General features: G+C 35.6%; 2 protein-coding genes across 12 annotated transcripts; both read left to right on the top strand.

Moving 5' to 3' along the window:
- On the top strand, positions 3,051 to 5,675 carry LOC107632206. 3 transcript variants are annotated; one of them, XM_021120056.1, is made up of 3 exons: positions 3,063 to 3,292; positions 4,089 to 4,128; positions 4,305 to 5,675. In XM_021120056.1, exon 3 carries the CDS (start codon positions 4,341 to 4,343, stop codon positions 5,538 to 5,540), a length of 1,200 nt encoding a protein of 399 aa, XP_020975715.1. In that variant the 5' UTR covers positions 3,063 to 3,292; positions 4,089 to 4,128; positions 4,305 to 4,340; the 3' UTR covers positions 5,541 to 5,675. The 3 variants fall into 3 exon arrangements, with proteins under 3 accessions (XP_016191392.1, XP_020975715.1, XP_020975714.1); XM_016335906.2 differs by lacking the exon at positions 4,089 to 4,128 and having other exon boundaries at positions 3,051 to 3,292; XM_021120055.1 differs by lacking the exon at positions 4,089 to 4,128 and having other exon boundaries at positions 3,063 to 3,295; positions 4,309 to 5,675.
- LOC107632208 lies at positions 7,892 to 11,131 on the top strand. Of its 9 annotated transcripts, none has more exons than XM_021120054.1 (6): positions 7,892 to 8,358; positions 8,518 to 8,667; positions 8,864 to 8,976; positions 9,091 to 9,146; positions 9,249 to 9,321; positions 9,745 to 11,131. In XM_021120054.1, the coding sequence occupies exons 1-5, from the start codon at positions 8,184 to 8,186 to the stop codon at positions 9,295 to 9,297; spliced, it is 543 nt and encodes a 180-aa protein (XP_020975713.1). In that variant the 5' UTR covers positions 7,892 to 8,183; the 3' UTR covers positions 9,298 to 9,321; positions 9,745 to 11,131. The 9 variants fall into 9 exon arrangements, 5 of the variants coding, with proteins under 5 accessions (XP_020975713.1, XP_020975712.1, XP_016191394.1 ...); XM_021120053.1 differs by having other exon boundaries at positions 9,091 to 9,169; XR_002360096.1 differs by having other exon boundaries at positions 8,642 to 8,667; positions 8,864 to 8,951; positions 9,091 to 9,321.

Below are 17,634 nucleotides of genomic sequence, written 5' to 3'. Positions count from 1 at the left end.
GATCTTCATTTGATGAAGATTAATGAATCTTATTTATTAAATTATATATATAAATAGTACATATAAATATATGACTATTAAACTGACTTACTTTGAAAATTTCTAATGGTTGTAATTACCGCAAATTTGTCAATAGGATATTCAAAATGAACATAGTACTAGAATTTCTTTGACCTGCGACTATCATATTAATTAACGATGTATTTATTATACTTTGATTTCGGATACCTAATTCCTTAGTGTGCTAGTTGAATGGATATTGAGTGTGATTTAAATATTTGTAAAATTAATGATTAGTCAACAAGAAATCCGTCAACTCGGTAAAGAGTTTAATTTGTATGATTATAATGATTGAGATAAATAAAACCTTCGGCAAGGGAATTTAATAAATGAAGAAATGAGTTTTTTATGTCATTCGCAGTTTATTATAATAATGAGAACAATTTAGAGTTTGACAATTAAACCATATTTTAAGGGTTAATCAATAGTTAAAAGATGAAAGGAATTATACTTTGTTATTCTTGAGTTTTTAGTAAATATATATTATTTCATACTATCGGGTCATTGATAAGTGTTGTTAGACGCCAACCTTAATTAGTAAATTGAGTATGACTAATTTACTATCCCTAAGTATTGAACATTTGGGGCCACACACTAACGAGTGTTCTAATCTTTGATATAGAATTATTTAATTATTATTTTAATTTGATAAAATAAATAATTATATTAATTCAAATAAAATATTATTATATTATTAGTACTAATAATATAATAATAATATGATGATTGAGAATATTAAATGAAAATTAAAAATAATTAGTTATTCTATTTTTAAATTTAAATTTGGTAACAAATCTTATATACTATATATATGACAAGAGTAAATGAATGAGATACAAGAGTTTTATTTTATTACTTCTTTATATACAAATATATGTGAGTATACGATGTGCAAAGAATTGTGAAGTTTTTCAATTTCGATGTGCAAAGAGTTGACGACACGTACTAAGGTATTTAAATTTGATTTATATTATTTAAATAAAATTTAAGTATAAAATATATCTTTGAAATTATTTTTTTTTCTATTGCATATTATAAACACATAATAATCCTATAAAAATCCGAGCGGATTTACCTCACCATGTTAACCAACAATCATTACATTATTTTTCCTTTGATTTTTCTCTTTATTTTCTTTGCTTTTATCATCATGTTAACACGGTTGAAGTTTGAAAAAATATTCTGGTTGGTGAACTTTGTGTATGTCTTTGTTATAGTTAATTCCTTCCTATTTCCTAATATATTTAATGCTATTGTTCAACACAGTATATGAAAGAGTCAAGGTGAAAAAAACAGAGGTTTATCACCAAAAATATTTCACATTTTTTAAAAAAGTTTAAACATAGGAATTTTAAGAACGATTAATTGATTCATGCATTCTTCTTTCCTTTGGATGATATTAATCTATTCATTCAAATTTAATTCTTCTATTTTGTCCTTTATTCTAAAAGAATTTATTATTTATTTAAAAAAGAATTATTTTACAGTAGTTTGTGAATTGTAGGTAAACGATCCTTTTTAATTTGAATATGGAAGTAACAATGTGATTGGGCTGGGATATGGAGAACACAGGTGCTTCACATCTGTATGGTGTTAGAGTAACAGAATTTAGACCATGTGAGACAGTCCTAGTTGTTAAAGGTAAAAAACACGGAGGCTTCGATTTTCTTCTTGCGAGCTTCAAATTTTTCCAATTCTAAATTGGACCAACGAATTTGTTCTGCAAAATTTTTAAATCAAGCAACTTGCAGGGTCTGAGTTCTACATCTGACACTCACAAAAAGCTACAGATTTATCTTGTACCTCATGAATCTATATCCGAGCACATTACATACAAGGTTTCCATAATCATAAAATTGAACCAGGTAGACGGTGCCATATTTTTATTTTTAGGAGAGTGTTAGGTAAATAATGACTATTTTGAACAACATGAACAACCACTAATCAAATAAAAATATAATATATCCTAATTTAACGTTACTAATTAAATTTAAGATTAATCTACTCTTTTAACTCTATTAATTCACATTGTTTACACATTGTTCAAAAATATTGTTGGTATTTTTCCTTATTTTTAATGTTGGATTAACAATGATATTTTTTTGAATTGTGATCTGTCTTAGTATTTTTCTAAGATATGGAATGATTTAATTTAGGAAGTATAAATCGGATTGTCCAATTTTTAGATACGAAAATTGGATCGTCTGATTTTTGTACTCGAATCCTCCGATTTGTATTTAAAAAGTTAAAAAAATTTTGAAGTACACAAATCGAATGGTCCAATTTATGTACCTTTTATAATTTTAAAAAATACTAAAAATTACAATATTAAGAGATATTACTTATTCTATCCTATATCTAAATTTTTTAGCCACGTAGTATCAAAATTAGTTGTACGAAAAAATGAATTAACTTCTTACAAATGAAATTAGAGTTACTACGAGAAAAATGTTATTTAAACATATTTTATATACAATAATAGGAATACAAAAAGAATTTATTATTTTTCTTGGCATGACAATTATCATCTTGTGTGTTCTCTCTCAATGTGTCTTTGTATGATATAGGCCTACTAATTAGTAGAAATAACATAACATCGCCATTAAAAAAAAATGAAAAAGAGGGAAAGAACCAGTAAGAGAGGGAATAGTTGTGAAAAAGGTTTTTTTTTGGTCTTGGTTGTGATAGAGTCTAAAAATAGAGGGTATTATTATGTTGACTTTTGGGCCCAAAACTGGAGCATATTTCAGGCCCATAATGGCCCAAAGTTAATCAGTAAAAAAAATAAAAAATCAGTAAAAAAAAACTAACTTAAATTAGTGGAGAAATCAATTTATTCATCTATTTAAATAAGTATTGAAGATTAGAATCTCATCATACAATAACCTATTAATTAGCCATATACATTTAAATAAAATTTAAAACTATAATAAATTAATTCTTAATTTATCAAATTTACAAATACTTTTGGCAACCAAAAGAAACTGGAAAAAAAAAAAGAGAATAAGGAAACGATCGAAAAGTAAGAGGAAAAAACAATAAAGAATAAAGAAGTGAAGTGGGTACTGAAAACGAGGAATAAAAAGCGTGAATTTAGAAAGTTCTGGATTGCAATTTGCACAAGTGTTTCCTTTTATTTTTCAACAGTAAATCATCAAATCGAATCAAACACTTTATATATAGGGTTGCATAGATTTTCAATCTTTTGATCTATTCGCACTCCACTAACCAGGTTAGCCCTAATTCCATCCCTTGTTTCTCTCGCAAATTTTTCATTCCAAACGCGTTATTGTGCAGTGTTTTGCTATGGTCTCGAAATTCGCTTTGAAACAGTGCCGATTAGTGGTTAATTGCTATCAATTTTGTATAGTTGAACATATCTCGAGAAAAACCGTCTAATTTGCTGAGTATGAGAAGTTAAAGAGGGCCAAATATAATCGGAATGCTTAGAGAAAGTAGTTCTTGTTTTTTTAAGACTCTTAGGGTTTTCTGAATTCAGCATCGTGAATTCGTGATCCTTTGATTCTGCCATTACTGTTATGCTGGGCGAGCTAGTTAATTCATATATAAATTCGATTCACAATATTTAGATATTTTGGTCAGCTTCTGGAAACGAAAGCCTACAGAAGGAACCAGCTCCAGATTGCTATAGCATGTTTATATTCATCCCCTGGCCGTTACTTTCAGTATAGACCAGTGTTGTCCAATATTGTTGCAGGCTTGCAGCCACCCGTTTGTTGTTTTGTTTTCTATGTTAGATAAGTGGTTAGATCACTCTAGCTATTAGTGCATCAAATAATTGTTTGTTGATTATTGTTTTTGGTGTGATTAAAAAGTGCTCCTTTTTGCATTAACTATCAATGTTTTGAAATTTTATTCCTTTTGATTTCCATTTATACTATCAAATGATGGTAGTATGTCTGATGTTTTGCATACTTGTGATTATGAAAGGGCTCTTTATATTGAAACCAATATAGGCCATACTAAATTTTAACTTGAACCTCTGAGATTTCAACCAATTTTGCTAGGTTGATGCAATCTTCAAAATCTCAGAATTAACAATCACAGGTAAATTTTAGAATAAATCCCCTGTTATCTCAAACTGTGTGAGGATGAAGTGGGAGAGAATATTAATTATTTGGTTTTGCTTATGAATATTTTAAACTTGTTTGCATTATTCAATATTTCAATTAGAATTCATCTGTCGTCACCGATTTTTGTTTGGATGATTTGATATGTGGCAGGATTTTTTTTGATAAGCAAGAACTTGAATTTCGAAAATGCCAAAAATTAGAAGAGCTCGGTCCCAATCTATTGATTGCACTAGGTCGCATCCTTACCCTTCCAACTCCAAAAACGATGAGCTACATAAACCCAAGAATTTGGTGGGATCAGTTGATGACGTGAAAGAATGGGAGGATGCTACGTGTCCTATTTGCATGGAATCTCCACACAACGCCGTTCTTCTGAAATGTTCTTCCCATGAGATGGGTTGCCGTCCTTATATGTGTAATACCAGTTACCGGCACTCCAACTGCCTTGACCAGTTTTGCAAGTCATTTGGTTCTCATCTCTCATCAACAATACTGCAAGAAATCCCTCTCACAAGCACAACCTCTAACAGTAGGGATGCTCAATTAGAGCCTAGACACTCCTCAGAATATGGGAGCCAATTGCAGGCAAAGCTCATCTGCCCTCTTTGCCGGGGAGAGATATTTGGATATATGGTCTTGGAGCCTGCTCGTAGGCACATGAATTCTAAACCAAGGAGTTGCGCTTCTGAGACTTGCGAATTCCAAGGAACATATGCAGAACTCCGGAAGCATGCTAGGTCTGAGCATCCATCCGTCCGACCATCTGAGGTGGATCCCTCGCGACAAAGTGATTGGACGAGGATGGAACGGGAAAGGGACTTAGAAGATCTTTTTAGCTCAATTCATGCAAGACCTGATGTTGATAACAGAGACACAATGTTGACTGGGGATCTTGCTGATTTAATGTCCTTTTTCTTGTATGAAATATTTTCTTCTATTGAAGATGCTAACAGGATGGCTAGTTTGATGTCGAGTAATAGACATAGAATGCCATTACATGATAGAAGGTCTGGAACAATGCAGAGGATACCAAATGGTACACAGACAAGTCAATCGGCTAGATGGAGATCCAATTTACCTTTAGCACATCAACCAGAGAGAACTCAGAGAGGAAGAAATATATCATCATCCCGTGCTGTGCAGGCGAACCGTCCTGCTAGATGGAGAACAAACTTATCGCTGTCATCAAGGATGCCTCGTGAAGCTCACCAGTATTATAGAGAGGTGAGCCCAGGGTTGAGGATGACATCTTCAACAAGGATGTCTCGATCAGGAATTTCTAGAACTACTCCGGAAAACACACCTTCATTTGGAAGAAATTCGTCATCTGGAAGGACTGCTGCACATCATCTACGATGGCGTGACCAAGGATGGTCGTCGTCATAGGATAGGCAATAAGGCTTTAAATAATGCAGTCTCTGGAACAATTTATTTGGTGATTATCATTTAATTTAATTCCTTCAAGGAAATCTTTTACATTTTTTTCTTGTTTTGTTTTCTAAGAGAATTGCATCACTAATAAATACCATCTCCTGTAGAAAAATCAATCTACATCACAAATCAAGTCCAACCAAGTTGCCATAACTTAATTTAGTTCCACGCGCCATTATCTCTAATAACCTTTTGAGTTGACATGTGACTATATATAATTGGCTTTTCTATGCGGCTTTCATTTTTTTTGTTTTCAAATTTTTTCAACGTTTTCTTCTTTCTCTGCATTCTATGCGTTCTCTTTCTTCTTTATATTCTCTTCGTTTTCTGGGTTTTTTTGTGTTCTTCGATCAATGCTCTTTAATCTGATTTGAAGATTTGGATTAATTTTTTTTTTAAATTAAGCTATGAAATCAAGTTTGAACATATATTTCATTTTCGAAGACAATAAATGATGCAAGTTCACACTGTCAGTTGAACCAGGACTAATTGAATTATTGTTTTAAAACGAATCAAGTGGATGGGGTTTGGTTTGAACCTTGTTAATGTAATTCGTTAGAATCAAGTGGATGGGGTTTGGTTTGAACCTTGTTAATGTAATTCGTTAGTAGTTGATGCTGGTGTAGTTGTTTTTTCTACAAGTTGAATAATTTTTGTTTTTTTTTTTTTTTTTTTTGTAAAAATCAGTGTTCATAGTTAAAGGTTTGAATTTGAATGGAAGATTGGAGTTTTGAATTGTTTTTTTGATGAATCTATTTATGTTATGTTTAATGGTAGTTTCGGTGCATTTTGAAACACAATTTGGTGTAATATAGAATTGTTTTCGGTGTCGTGCTTATAAGTTTCGGTGTTTTTTGTGTCCGTTTATCCCAAAGGTTGGGATGACTTTTACCACACTTGAAGAAGAGGCTGTTGCGACTTCTTCTCCTTCTCCTTTGTCCTCATTTTTTTTCATTATTATTATCATCATCCTTGTCTTCTTTTTACGTGTAACAGTTTAAATCCAGAATGCACCGAAATTTCTTAATGATAACGACACATAAACAAACTCAATTCAAAACAAATTCAAACTAAAAGTGCACTTTATTTAAATTTAGAATACATCAAAATTACTTAATGATAATTCAAAACTCCTCCTCTTCCTTCTTTTTCTTGTTCATATTTTCTTCTTATTTTACCTTATTTACTCACTTAACAAGAATAAAATCAAACAAAAAAGAAAAAGAAACGCATAATGATATAAAATCACTAGGAAGAGGAGGAGGAAATAAATTCAGCAACAACAATAAAAGAATAACAATGAGAAGGAATGCAAAGAAGAAAAAAGAACGCGAAGAAGGAGAAGGAGCGGGAGCGTCGGAATCATTTCACGTAGTTACACACCCCACTAATAAAACAGATTTTTGTTGAACTTGTACTTAGTCACTAAAAAAATTTTAATTAGACTTAATTATCAAAAAGACTTGGATGTGTAGTATAACTTTACAAAAATATAACCGGTCTTGATTTTGCATTTCTAGCAATTTTGTAAATCCAAGAAATCTTTGTTGATCGTTGATCCTCCCTTTTTTTCTGACTCAATTTCAGTACTCAAGTTAAAGGAATGGTAACAAATCATGTGAGTAATTTTGGTATAGTGTAAATTTTCAATCTTATTTTTTTAGGTGTCTATTTTCAATTTCAATTAATCAGCTGTAGTTTATGCGCAACCGAGGAAGAAACGGGAAAATAAAATCGATTTTAGCGTTCATAAGAGATGGATAATGAAAATATATCTTTTCCTCACATTCATTAAGTAAATTAACAATAAATCTTGAGGGGAAAATTACATAAGAGATGGATAATGTTAAACAAAAATTCAGCCTGCTTTAGAGCAACAGATTTAAGATTCCCTGGATAAGGGGTGAATAAACTTAGGGCTTGTTTGGGTGAGCTTTTAAAAAAAAGATCTTTTTTTAAATTATTTTTTTTAAAAGATTTTATAGAGAAGTAAAAGTAATTTTATGTTTGGATATCTCATGTAAAAAGGTTTTTTTATCTATCAATTATGTTTGGATATAACAGTATAAAAGTACTTTTTTGTTCATTTATTACATAAAAAACATTTTTTTAAAGAAAAAAAATCTTTTAAAAAAATGTAAATTACAACTTCTCAAAAAAGATTTTTTTTTTATTTTACTAGTGCTTTTACTTTTACTACTAGAAATTTACCAAACACGTTAAAAAATAAAAAAAAAGATCTTTTTTCATTGAAAAAAAATTTTTTTTTTTAACAAAATAATGGCGCCCAAACATGCACCTGGTCCTCCTCTAGTTTCTCTTAAGTTGCTACTCTTGAGTTCATCCAACCGTTTAACCCATTCAATGGGAGAAGAGTGCTCTCTTGTGTGAGGGTGCAACACAAACAGTGAATTTTATATTCACAGTTTGGAAACATGAAGTTGAATGACTCCCCTAATCTGTATTATTAGGCAAGTCATTAAAATTTGAAAATCAAGGGCAAAGCGGGCGAAGAAAGTTGAATTTGATTTGATTTTTCGTGCAACACACACAAAACGCAAACGCAAAAACGAAGGGCTGTATTTGTGAGAGGCAACAATGGAGGTAGAGGATGACTGGGACATGACCGTGGAAGAACTCGATTCTCTTGAACGCGATGCTTTCCTTCTTCTCAACAATTCAATGTGCACCAACAGCAACAGCACCATTTTCCAAAACCACCTTCTGCCAACCCTTCCCACCAAACCCCATTTCCGATTCCCGTCCTCAAAGGGTAAAGTTTTAATATTTTCTTCATTTCATATGTTTCCCATTTTGTATTGTTCATGTTTGCTTTTCTTTTGGCTCTTGTTGGGTTAAATTTGTCTTTTGGTGTGTGGGTAATTTTGTTGAAGTGTTGTTCATGAGTGTGTATCCCTCATTTTAATGTTAGAAAACAAAATAATGCAGAAGAATCAAAAGACGTTTGCTACTACAGTCTTAGTATTCTTCCCTGTACCCTGTGGTTCAGTTTCTGGAAGGAGAACTACTCATAGTGTGTTTGTATTGCAATCCAGGTGGACGCTTTGCCTCAAGGAAAAAAGTATGCTTCTTTCCTTCAAAACCTTAACATTTGTTTCAGTGTCATTGTTCATGGCTGTATTACTTGTCTCTAATTCTATTATCTACCATAAACAAAATAATAGTTATAAACTTAGAAGTAATTTCTTCCGGTTTTAGAAATATCATTTGTTGATCTATTGGCATTTGCTTTGGATTTTGGCTTTATATGTAACCAGATGAGCCTTCTAAAGAACTGCCGAAGTTTTCTGTCAAACTTTTTCTCCATTCAGTGGGCATGTTGCAGCGAAATTCCAATATGACCTGGTTTCACATGCTAACTTCATCAAGAGTATTGAATTATATTTCTATTGAAAATTTTGAATTTTCCATAATTAGGGGCTATGTCATTGACCTTGAACAAGTTCCTGTATACTCATGCTTTATAGGCTATGTTTCATGGCAGGTAATAATTTCTGCTTTTCGGAGAATTCCAAGAGCTTCTTGGAATGCAAAAGAAAGGTCTCTCTCTCTTCCAGCAATAAGTGTGTGTTCATCCTAGCATGGTTTTCTGGATTGGCTGTTTTCAGGGCTTAGTTATTTGAAAGATTTTTGAGTTTGCAGGTTATGGATGTTCCGCTTTCTTCCTTGTAAGAAGCAGAGAAGGTTCTAGGAGAAATCTAATTATAAAGTTCAGGTAATAATTCTTCTATTTTCGTTTTCTTTATAATTGGGATACTGATGTTATTATTTTCTATGTTAATGAGAATTGAGCTTGGCTTATATAATTTCTTTGGGGGGAAAGCTGGTCAAGTGTTTGGGATTCCATCCATATAGTAGCTGTTATAGCAAAGTAAATTTTTGTTTCGCAGGCAGAACATATTTTTCCATGTTGATGGTCCTTGTGCCTTAGTCACTTTGGTATTATTCAACACTGCATGTGGTTGGCAGTTTTCTTGTCTATTTAAGTATAAGCAAGCAAGCAGCGTTGTTGTTTATGGAGATTTCTTTCTTTTTTTCTCAAAATATCTCTTGTCGGGTCTCTAACTAGCTGCTTTTATTGTAAAACCTTTTTGCACTCTGCACTCATATATGTGCTATGTTTCAAATGGCAAAATAGATTATCAAAATAGTGTTCAAAGCAGAGAACTCTTGAACAGTTTTGTCAGAAGATGTGATAAAGTGGATAGGTTGGAACATCAGCCTGACCCAAAACGACCCCGTCAGTCATGACTTGCGAGATGCGCAAGATGGATTGGAAAGTGAATCCATTTCGCACATACGAGACCGGTGGCAGGTGAATCGGAACTTAAATCTTGATGTCTTCATGCAGAAGTTTTCCTGTAGTATTTAACCATAGGTACATGGGGAATTACACCTTTGATGACACAAATGCCTTTTGAAGTTAAAATCCATTGTACAACAAATAACAGATTATGAGTACAACTTACAACACTAAACTATGTTGCTGGTGCTGGAGAATGGAGATAATGGTTTGGTTATTGGGAGAAAATGTTGATCAAGTCTCCCATTAGATTTTAGGTTCCACTTGTTCTTAACTTTTTGCTCCCCTAGTTAATGTATGGGGCTTTGTACAGAGTAGTATATTATCATATATGAATTACACGTGTAAAGAATTTCTTTACACCATATAAATTTTAATCTATATGCATGCATGTATCATTTTATTTTTAGAATTGATTATCTCCGAATACATAGATGTTAACTGAAAATGAAAGAGACACATGATAACTTGATAAGTTGCAATGCTACCTTATCTTGAAATCAAATCATAACAACCAATCAAGGGCATGATAGAAAAGTAAAATCTAGAATTTATCCAAAATCCTAGAAAAAGTAGGGTCATCATCACTTATTTATGTTAACAACAGAATGAAACCATGATATCTCAAAAAGCATAAGCAAGATGTCATCATCACTTATTCGAAATTCACTAAGACGAGTGAATGCCAACAGCAATAGTGCAAATATTTCAAAAAGCATAGATGATTTTAAGCTAAAGAGAATATAGACACAATTCGAGTAAGATCATAATCCTCAAAGACATTAATATTTAATTCATTGTTCATTCATAATCCTATTAAAAACGACGATAAAAAGCCACAGGAAATAACAAGAAAAGTTGCTATATTACTCTGTGGTATGGTAAAATCTTCGACCCTTGGTAGGTGGCCAAACAAAGGCGTAGCGCATATCATTAGCAGGGTTTCAGTTCTTCATGACGTAGACACACCTCTTATGAACAGTCACTTTTAAGAAATCTCGCTCCATGGGAGGAGCCCCACTGTCAAGTTGTAATGCTGCAAAGTCCTCCAACAGGGACAGAGTGAAAATTGAGAAGCAGAACGCCAATGATTAGGATCCGGAATCCAATAGTTCAGCAGAGAGTATTGCACACACCTTCCCGTTGCCAAGGTCAACAAGATTGACTCTGGCCCTATCTGTCATCCAAGGTTGGAAACCCTCAAAAAACAAATCAAGGTATTGATATAATGCGACGCGGCCATTCTGGTGGTTAACCAAAATGGCAAACACCTTCTCCAAAGGTGTGTTAAGAGGAGGTCCATCCACATACTTATTGTTACGGTGGGTAACCAGAGCTTAGTGGGCCGGATGGCGTTGGTTGGCCCAAACGTGTGAGGGAGGTGACTATCGAGTGAACCTGAAACTCGGTGTTCCTCCGTCCGACTTGTACGTGCGAAAGAATGGGGGGTGGGTCCTAGGGGAGGAGCCCTCAGTTGACACTGAATTTATCACCCACCTACGTACTCACTATAGAATTTGTACTTCTGAAGAAGATGAGCCGAAGTATGAGTTGATAGTCCCGGGTCTAGAAGACCGGGTTTGTTTCGGGAGGGCTGACGAGACGGCCCCTCATTTCTTTTTTATGTATGAGAGTATGGTCACTCGTTTGGGCGTTTTTCTCCCTTTTTCAGAGTTTGAAATGTCTGTATTGCGTCATTGCCGAGTGGCTCCCACCCAGCTTCACCCCAACTCTTGGGGTTTTCTGAAAATTTATCAATTTATCAGCCAGGCTCTAGAGTTTCCAACTTCTCTGAGGATTTTCTTTTACCTTTTCCATATGACCAAGTCCTTCAGTGGGCTAAATAATAAGCAACAGTGGGTGTCCTTCCGAGCCATACAAGGTCGGAGGCTTTTTACCCTTTTTGACGAGTCCTTTCACGACTTCAAGAACTACTTTTTCAAAGTGCAAGCTGTAGAGGGTCACCACCCCTTTTTCCTGGATGAGCATTCCTCTCCCCGATTTCCTTTATATTGGAGGGATCTTAATGCCGATCCCGCCAAAAATCTGGAGAGGGCTGCTAGTCGGCCATTCAGCTGTTGGACCTCTCTCAAACAAGTCGGGCTTTTCATCTCTAGGATAGCTCTACACTTGTCGGGATTGGCTTCGATCCCTCTTTGTGTTAGCATGAATCCTAGAAATTTTCCTGCCTCCACTGCGAAGGCGCACTTTGCAGGATTTAGTCTCATCCCGTGCAACCTTATGGTGTCAAAGACTTGTGAGAGGTCGGATAGGAGGTCGACTTCCTCCATGGTTTTTACCAACATATCGTCGACATATGCTTCGATTAAGCTCCCTAAGTGGGGGGCAAACACCTTATTCATCAGCCTCTGATATGTGGCCCCTGCATTTTTCAATCCAAATGGCATGACCACGTAGCAATAGTTGGCTCTGGGCGTGATGAATGATGTTTTTTCTTGGTCTGGTTCATACATCGGGATTTGGTTATATCCTGAGTATTCTGATCTCCCCTCACCGTTGCTATCCCCGACGAGGTCGGAAACTTCATGCAGAGGTGGGGCGTCGATACCACCGCTCCGAGTTGATTAAGGGTAGCTCTGCCGATTAAAGCATTATAGGCCGACCCCACGTCGATGACTATGAAGTCTATACTCAGAGTTTTTGATTTTTCCCCCTTTCCAAAGGTGGTGTGGAGGGGTAAAAATCCTAGTGGCTTTATTGGCGTGTCACCTAATCCGTACAAGGTGTCGGGGTAGGCTCTTAACTCTTTCTCATCTAAACCTAGTTTGTCGAAAGCGGGCTTAAAGAGGATGTCTGCTGAGCTTCCTTGGTCTACTAGTGTTCTGTGTAAATGGGCATTTGCCAGGATCATGGTAATTACCACTGGGTCATCGTGTCCGGGGATTATTCCTCGCCCGTCTTCCTTTGTGAATGAAATGGTCGGAAGGTCGGAGGACCCCTCTTCGACCTGGTAGACTCTCTTGAGATGTCTTTTACGAGAGGATTTTGTGAGTCCCCCTCCCGCAAATCCTCCTGAGATCATATGGATATGTCTCTCCGGAGTTTGTGGTGGTGGGTCTCTTCTATCCGTATCTTCTCGCTTTCTTTTTCCATGACCGTCCGACCTTTCTATGAGATATCTGTCAAGCCGACCTTCTCTGGCTAGCTTTTCTATCACATTTTTAAGGTCGTAACAGTCGTTTGTGGAGTGCCCATATATCTTATGGTACTCGCAGTAATCACCGCGGCTCCCCCCTTTTTTATTCTTAATGGGTCTGGGGGGAGGCAGCCTTTCAGTATTGCAAATTTCTCTGTATACGTCCACTACGGGAACTTTCAATGGAGTATAAGAGTGATATTTCCTTGGCCTATCGAGGCCGAGCTCTTCCTTCTTCTTCGCTTCCCTCTCCCTTTCTTTCGTTGGGGAAGGGTGTCCGAGTCGCAAACTCGGGTCTCTTAGCCTAGCGTTTTCTTCCATATTGATGTATTTTTCAGCTCTTTCCTGTACATCATTTAAAGAGGTCTTGGGATGAAGGCTGGTACTGGGTGAGGGCCAACCCTTTGGGTTGGGTCTATTTGCTTGGATCCTGGACCTTTATTATTGGGCCAGGGTATGAACACTTATCATCGGTAAGGCAAACAGTGTAGCCGCTGTAGCATGACAGGAGCCAGTTCCAAAACCACGATTGTACCTATGATTTATGAATTTCGAAATATTGTTATCAGAGTCGGGCTCAACCGTCCAAGTCTCTTTTATGTGGTCAAAGTGGGCCAAATAGGAGTCTGTCCCATTCCCCGTGAACGATGAAAGAAAGACGGTCTTCTATCATATTTTATTTTTTAGTTTTGAACCCATTTTTGGAAAAACTATTTTGCTTCCTTGAATGACCTCATTATGTCCTCGCTAAACGGATCTTTCTCTCCTAAGGGAGAATCTTCTCTATCGTCGTGGGAATTCCGACCTTTGAGGGAGGATTCTAACTTTAAGAGTTTTCTTTCTAACTCTTTTCGTTGCTCCATCTCCTCTTTTAGGTTCCTTTCAGCTTCCCTTTGTCGTTCCCGCTCCTGTTCTAGCTGTTCAAGGCGGCTATGGATTAATCCCATAAGTTCACTAGCGTGGGAGGGTCCTTCTTTTTCTGACTCGCGCCCCTCCGAGGAGTTCACCTTCGGATTTTTGATTCCGGAGGTGCCTTCCCTATGTTGGTATGCATTTATCAAAAAAGCATATCATTGTTGAATCCATAAAATGCACTTGTAGTGGCACCAATAGCAGCAATATGTGCAACATTAAAATCCATGAATGAACAAAGTTTACAACTTTAAAACACCTATATAATTAAAAATAGTAGAATTTATTTCTATACTACACTCAATTGCATCCTTCACTACACTCAATTTGAACGACATCTCTTGAAAGGGGAGCTACGTAGTGAAGATTACTGGGTACAAAAAACGAGCAAAACCAATTTCAAAGTGCATAGAAATAAAGTTCAGAATAAATCAAACCAAAAAGAAAACACCAGAAGTAATGAGCAGAGCAGAAGGAGGAGGCACTAACAACGCATAGAAGTTGGACATTCTTGCGATAGGTCTTACCATTAACTTGAACAGCACCTTTGTCTCCTGTGATTTCCAATAATGCAACAGGTGAACCTCCACGTTGTGTAGAATAACAACCATGATCAGTAATCTAAAATAGTAATTACCCAAAATGCATCATACAAATGACTCATTTTCCATAACCAAAATGCAAACTAGAGAGATCATTAGCAACTCAGCCACCTGTTTTGAATTGCATAAAATAGAAAGTGGAACCTCTACCTCGATATTACTCAACTTGCATAAAATATTGCCAACAGTTAGATCTTTAAGCCATAAATTGCACTAACGATCTTGGCCAATGGTGAAAATAGGATCACACATAGGCTAGTGAGGAATTTGGAGAAGAAAGAAAAACAAATATGATTAATTCTAGATTGACATGACTAATGAAAACACAATCTGCTCATAATTCTTCCCATTTTAAGCCTAAAAAAGCAGAAGATACTTCAAAGTAGATGTCTCACTTACTCATGTCTAGCACGGTAGCACCTATATATTTTATGGTGAAATCACACACAACATTGCTTTTATCAAGTAATGCAAAATCTTTGGCGCAAAATATCACTAACTGTGGCATGATATTGCAAGAAACAAAATTTTCTCTAGCTAGACGAATAGAACAACAACCAAGCCATATCTCATTAGGTTGGATGCACTAAATGAATCAAACATTGCCATCCATAGTGTCCTTATCATAGATCATATCTACATAGAACTTTAAAACATATTCAAAACACTTGGCATATTGTCGAACACTTGGCATGCAAAAGCATAAACAACACAAAATAACATTAACAAGCATTTTTTGCAACACCAATTCAAAATTCAGCACCAATGACATAAAAAATCAGCAGCATTTTGCAGTTACTCGGCAAAGCATCAGTCAATCAATCCAAACAAATTGAAATTCAAACTCAAGAAGCTCTTATCAGCATGTTTAAATATGCATAAACTAACACTAATTCCAATCAGAAAATCCTAATTCTAACCTAAACTCAACTAACAGCAGCAAATAATTCTAAGCAAATCAAATTAATACTAGAATCAACATATAACTAATCCTAAATTAACTAAAATAGAGAAGAAAAGGTGATCTGAGAACCTGAATCGAGTTAATACTAGAGTGGCTCTGTTCTGATTCTACGATTGGGAATGAGAGAGGCATGGGCGAGCTAGAGAGCCACAGGCCCACAGTGCGAGGTTGTAAGGAGGAGAAGAATATGGTTGCGGCAGCACTGGATGGTAGCCGGCGGCGAGACAGAGAAGGCAGGAAACAGGGGAAGAGAAAGAGAGGAAGGGTTTTCGCAGTGGTTGTTCGGCGAAGACGAAGAAGAAGAAGAAGAAGAAGAAGAAGAAGAATGTGGTTTTATGGTTCTGACGGAGGCGCTGGGGGGTGATGATCGATGGGGGTGTTGCGTGGGGTGGTCGAAGAGAAGCTAGGGCTGGAAAAGGGGGAGTGATTCAGATTTCGGTGCTTTGGACTTCAGTGAGTGACGGAGCATTTAAAGCTGACTCTCTTCTTTGGTTTGATCTGCAGCTGTTGGAAAGGTAACTGCCACTATCTTAGTTCTTTTTGTAGCAGAGCCCAAACCGCTACCCTATTGGCTGCTATCATGCCAATTTACTGCGATTTGATAAACAGCCGCTAATTAGCCGCCGCTATCATCCGTATTTGTTGCAGTGAAACCCTTGAATATCTTAGAAAAACCCTAGAAAATCCTAAAAAATCTTAGAAAAACCTAAAAAACCTTAGAAAAACCCTCGAAAACCCTAAGAAATCCTAGAAAAACCTAGGAAACCCTAGAAAGTCCTAGAGAAACCCTCGAAAACCCTAAAAACCCTCGAAAATCCAAGAAAACCCTAGAAAACTTTAACAAAATCCTAGAAATCCCTAGAAAACCCTAAAAAACCTAGAAAAAGCCTAGAAAAACCACAGAAAACCCTAGAAAATCCTAGAAAACTCTAAGAAAACCTAGACAACCCTAGAAAAACCCTTGAAAACCTTAAAAAATCCTAAAAAAACCCTCGAAAGTCCTAGAGAACCCTAGAAAACACTGAGAAAACCCTAAGAGAATCATAAAAAACCCTAAGAGAATCATAAAAAACCCTAGAAAACCATAGATAACCCTAAAAACCTTAGAAAAACCTAGAAAACACTAAAAATACCTAGAAAACCCTAGAATATTCTAGAAAAACCCTAGAAACCCCTAAAAAATCCTAGAAAATCCTAGAGAAACCCTCAAAAACCCTAAAAACTCTCAAAAATCCAAGAAAATCCTAGAAAATCCTAACAAAACCCTAGAAAACCCTATAAACCCTAGAAAACTCTCGAAAACCCTAGAAAACCCTAAAAGACCCTAAGAAAATCCTAGAAAGCCCTAAGAAAACCCTTGAAAATCCTAGAAAAACCCTAGAAAACCCTAGAAACCCATAAAAAACCTGCGAAAACCCTAGAAAAACCCTAGAAAACACTAAAAAAATCCTAGAAAACCCTCGAAAATCCTAGAAATCTCTAAGAAAATCCTAGAAAATCCTAGAAAACCCAAGAAAATCCTCGAAAACACTAGAAAACTCTAAGAAAACTCTAGAAATCCCTAGAAATCCCTAAAAAATCCCTAGAAAACTCTAGAAAACCCTAAAAAACACTAAAAACCCTCAAAAACACTAGAAAAACATAGAAACACCTAGAAAATCCTAGAAAAATCCTAGAAAACCCTAGAAAATCCTAGAAAAATCCTAGAAAGCCCTAGAAAATTCTAGAGAAACCCTAGAAAACCCTAGAAAATCCTAGAAAATTTCTAGAAAGCCCTAGAAAAATCCTAGAACACCCTAGAAAATCCTAAAAAATCCTTAAAACCATAGAAAAATATTTAAAACCCTAGAAAACCCTAAAAAACCCGAGAAAATCCTAGAAAAATCCTTAAAACCCCTAGAAAAATTTAGAAAAACCTTGAAAACCCTAAAAAATCCTTGAAAAACCCTAGAAAATCCAAGAAAACCCTAGAAAATCCCTAGAAAACCCTGAAAAACTCTAGAACACCCTAGAAAATCTCTAGAAAACCCTAAAACCCTAGAAAAATATTAAAAACACTAGAAAACACTAAAAAAATTCTAGAAAAGTCT

The sequence above is a fragment of the Arachis ipaensis genome, chromosome B03, assembly GCF_000816755.2.
Source record: "Arachis ipaensis cultivar K30076 chromosome B03, Araip1.1, whole genome shotgun sequence".
NCBI classification, from domain to species: domain Eukaryota; kingdom Viridiplantae; phylum Streptophyta; class Magnoliopsida; order Fabales; family Fabaceae; genus Arachis; species Arachis ipaensis.
The sequence above is the reverse complement of the archived record's forward strand: the minus strand, read 5'-3'. Positions and strand labels throughout refer to the sequence as shown.

Bases quoted from the DNA above. Each gene is read 5' to 3' on its own strand.
- LOC107632208 (XM_021120051.1), top strand. From the start codon at position 8,184: ATGGAGGTAGAGGATGACTGGGACATGACCGTGGAAGAACTCGATTCT. The intron at 8,668-8,863 runs GTATGCTTCTTT...ATATGTAACCAG, and splicing joins GCTTTGCCTCAAGGAAAAAA to ATGAGCCTTCTAAAGAACTG. The intron at 9,170-9,248 runs GTGTGTGTTCAT...TTGAGTTTGCAG, and splicing joins TCTCTCTCTTCCAGCAATAA to GTTATGGATGTTCCGCTTTC.
- LOC107632206 (XM_016335906.2), top strand. From the start codon at position 4,341: ATGCCAAAAATTAGAAGAGCTCGGTCCCAATCTATTGATTGCACTAGG.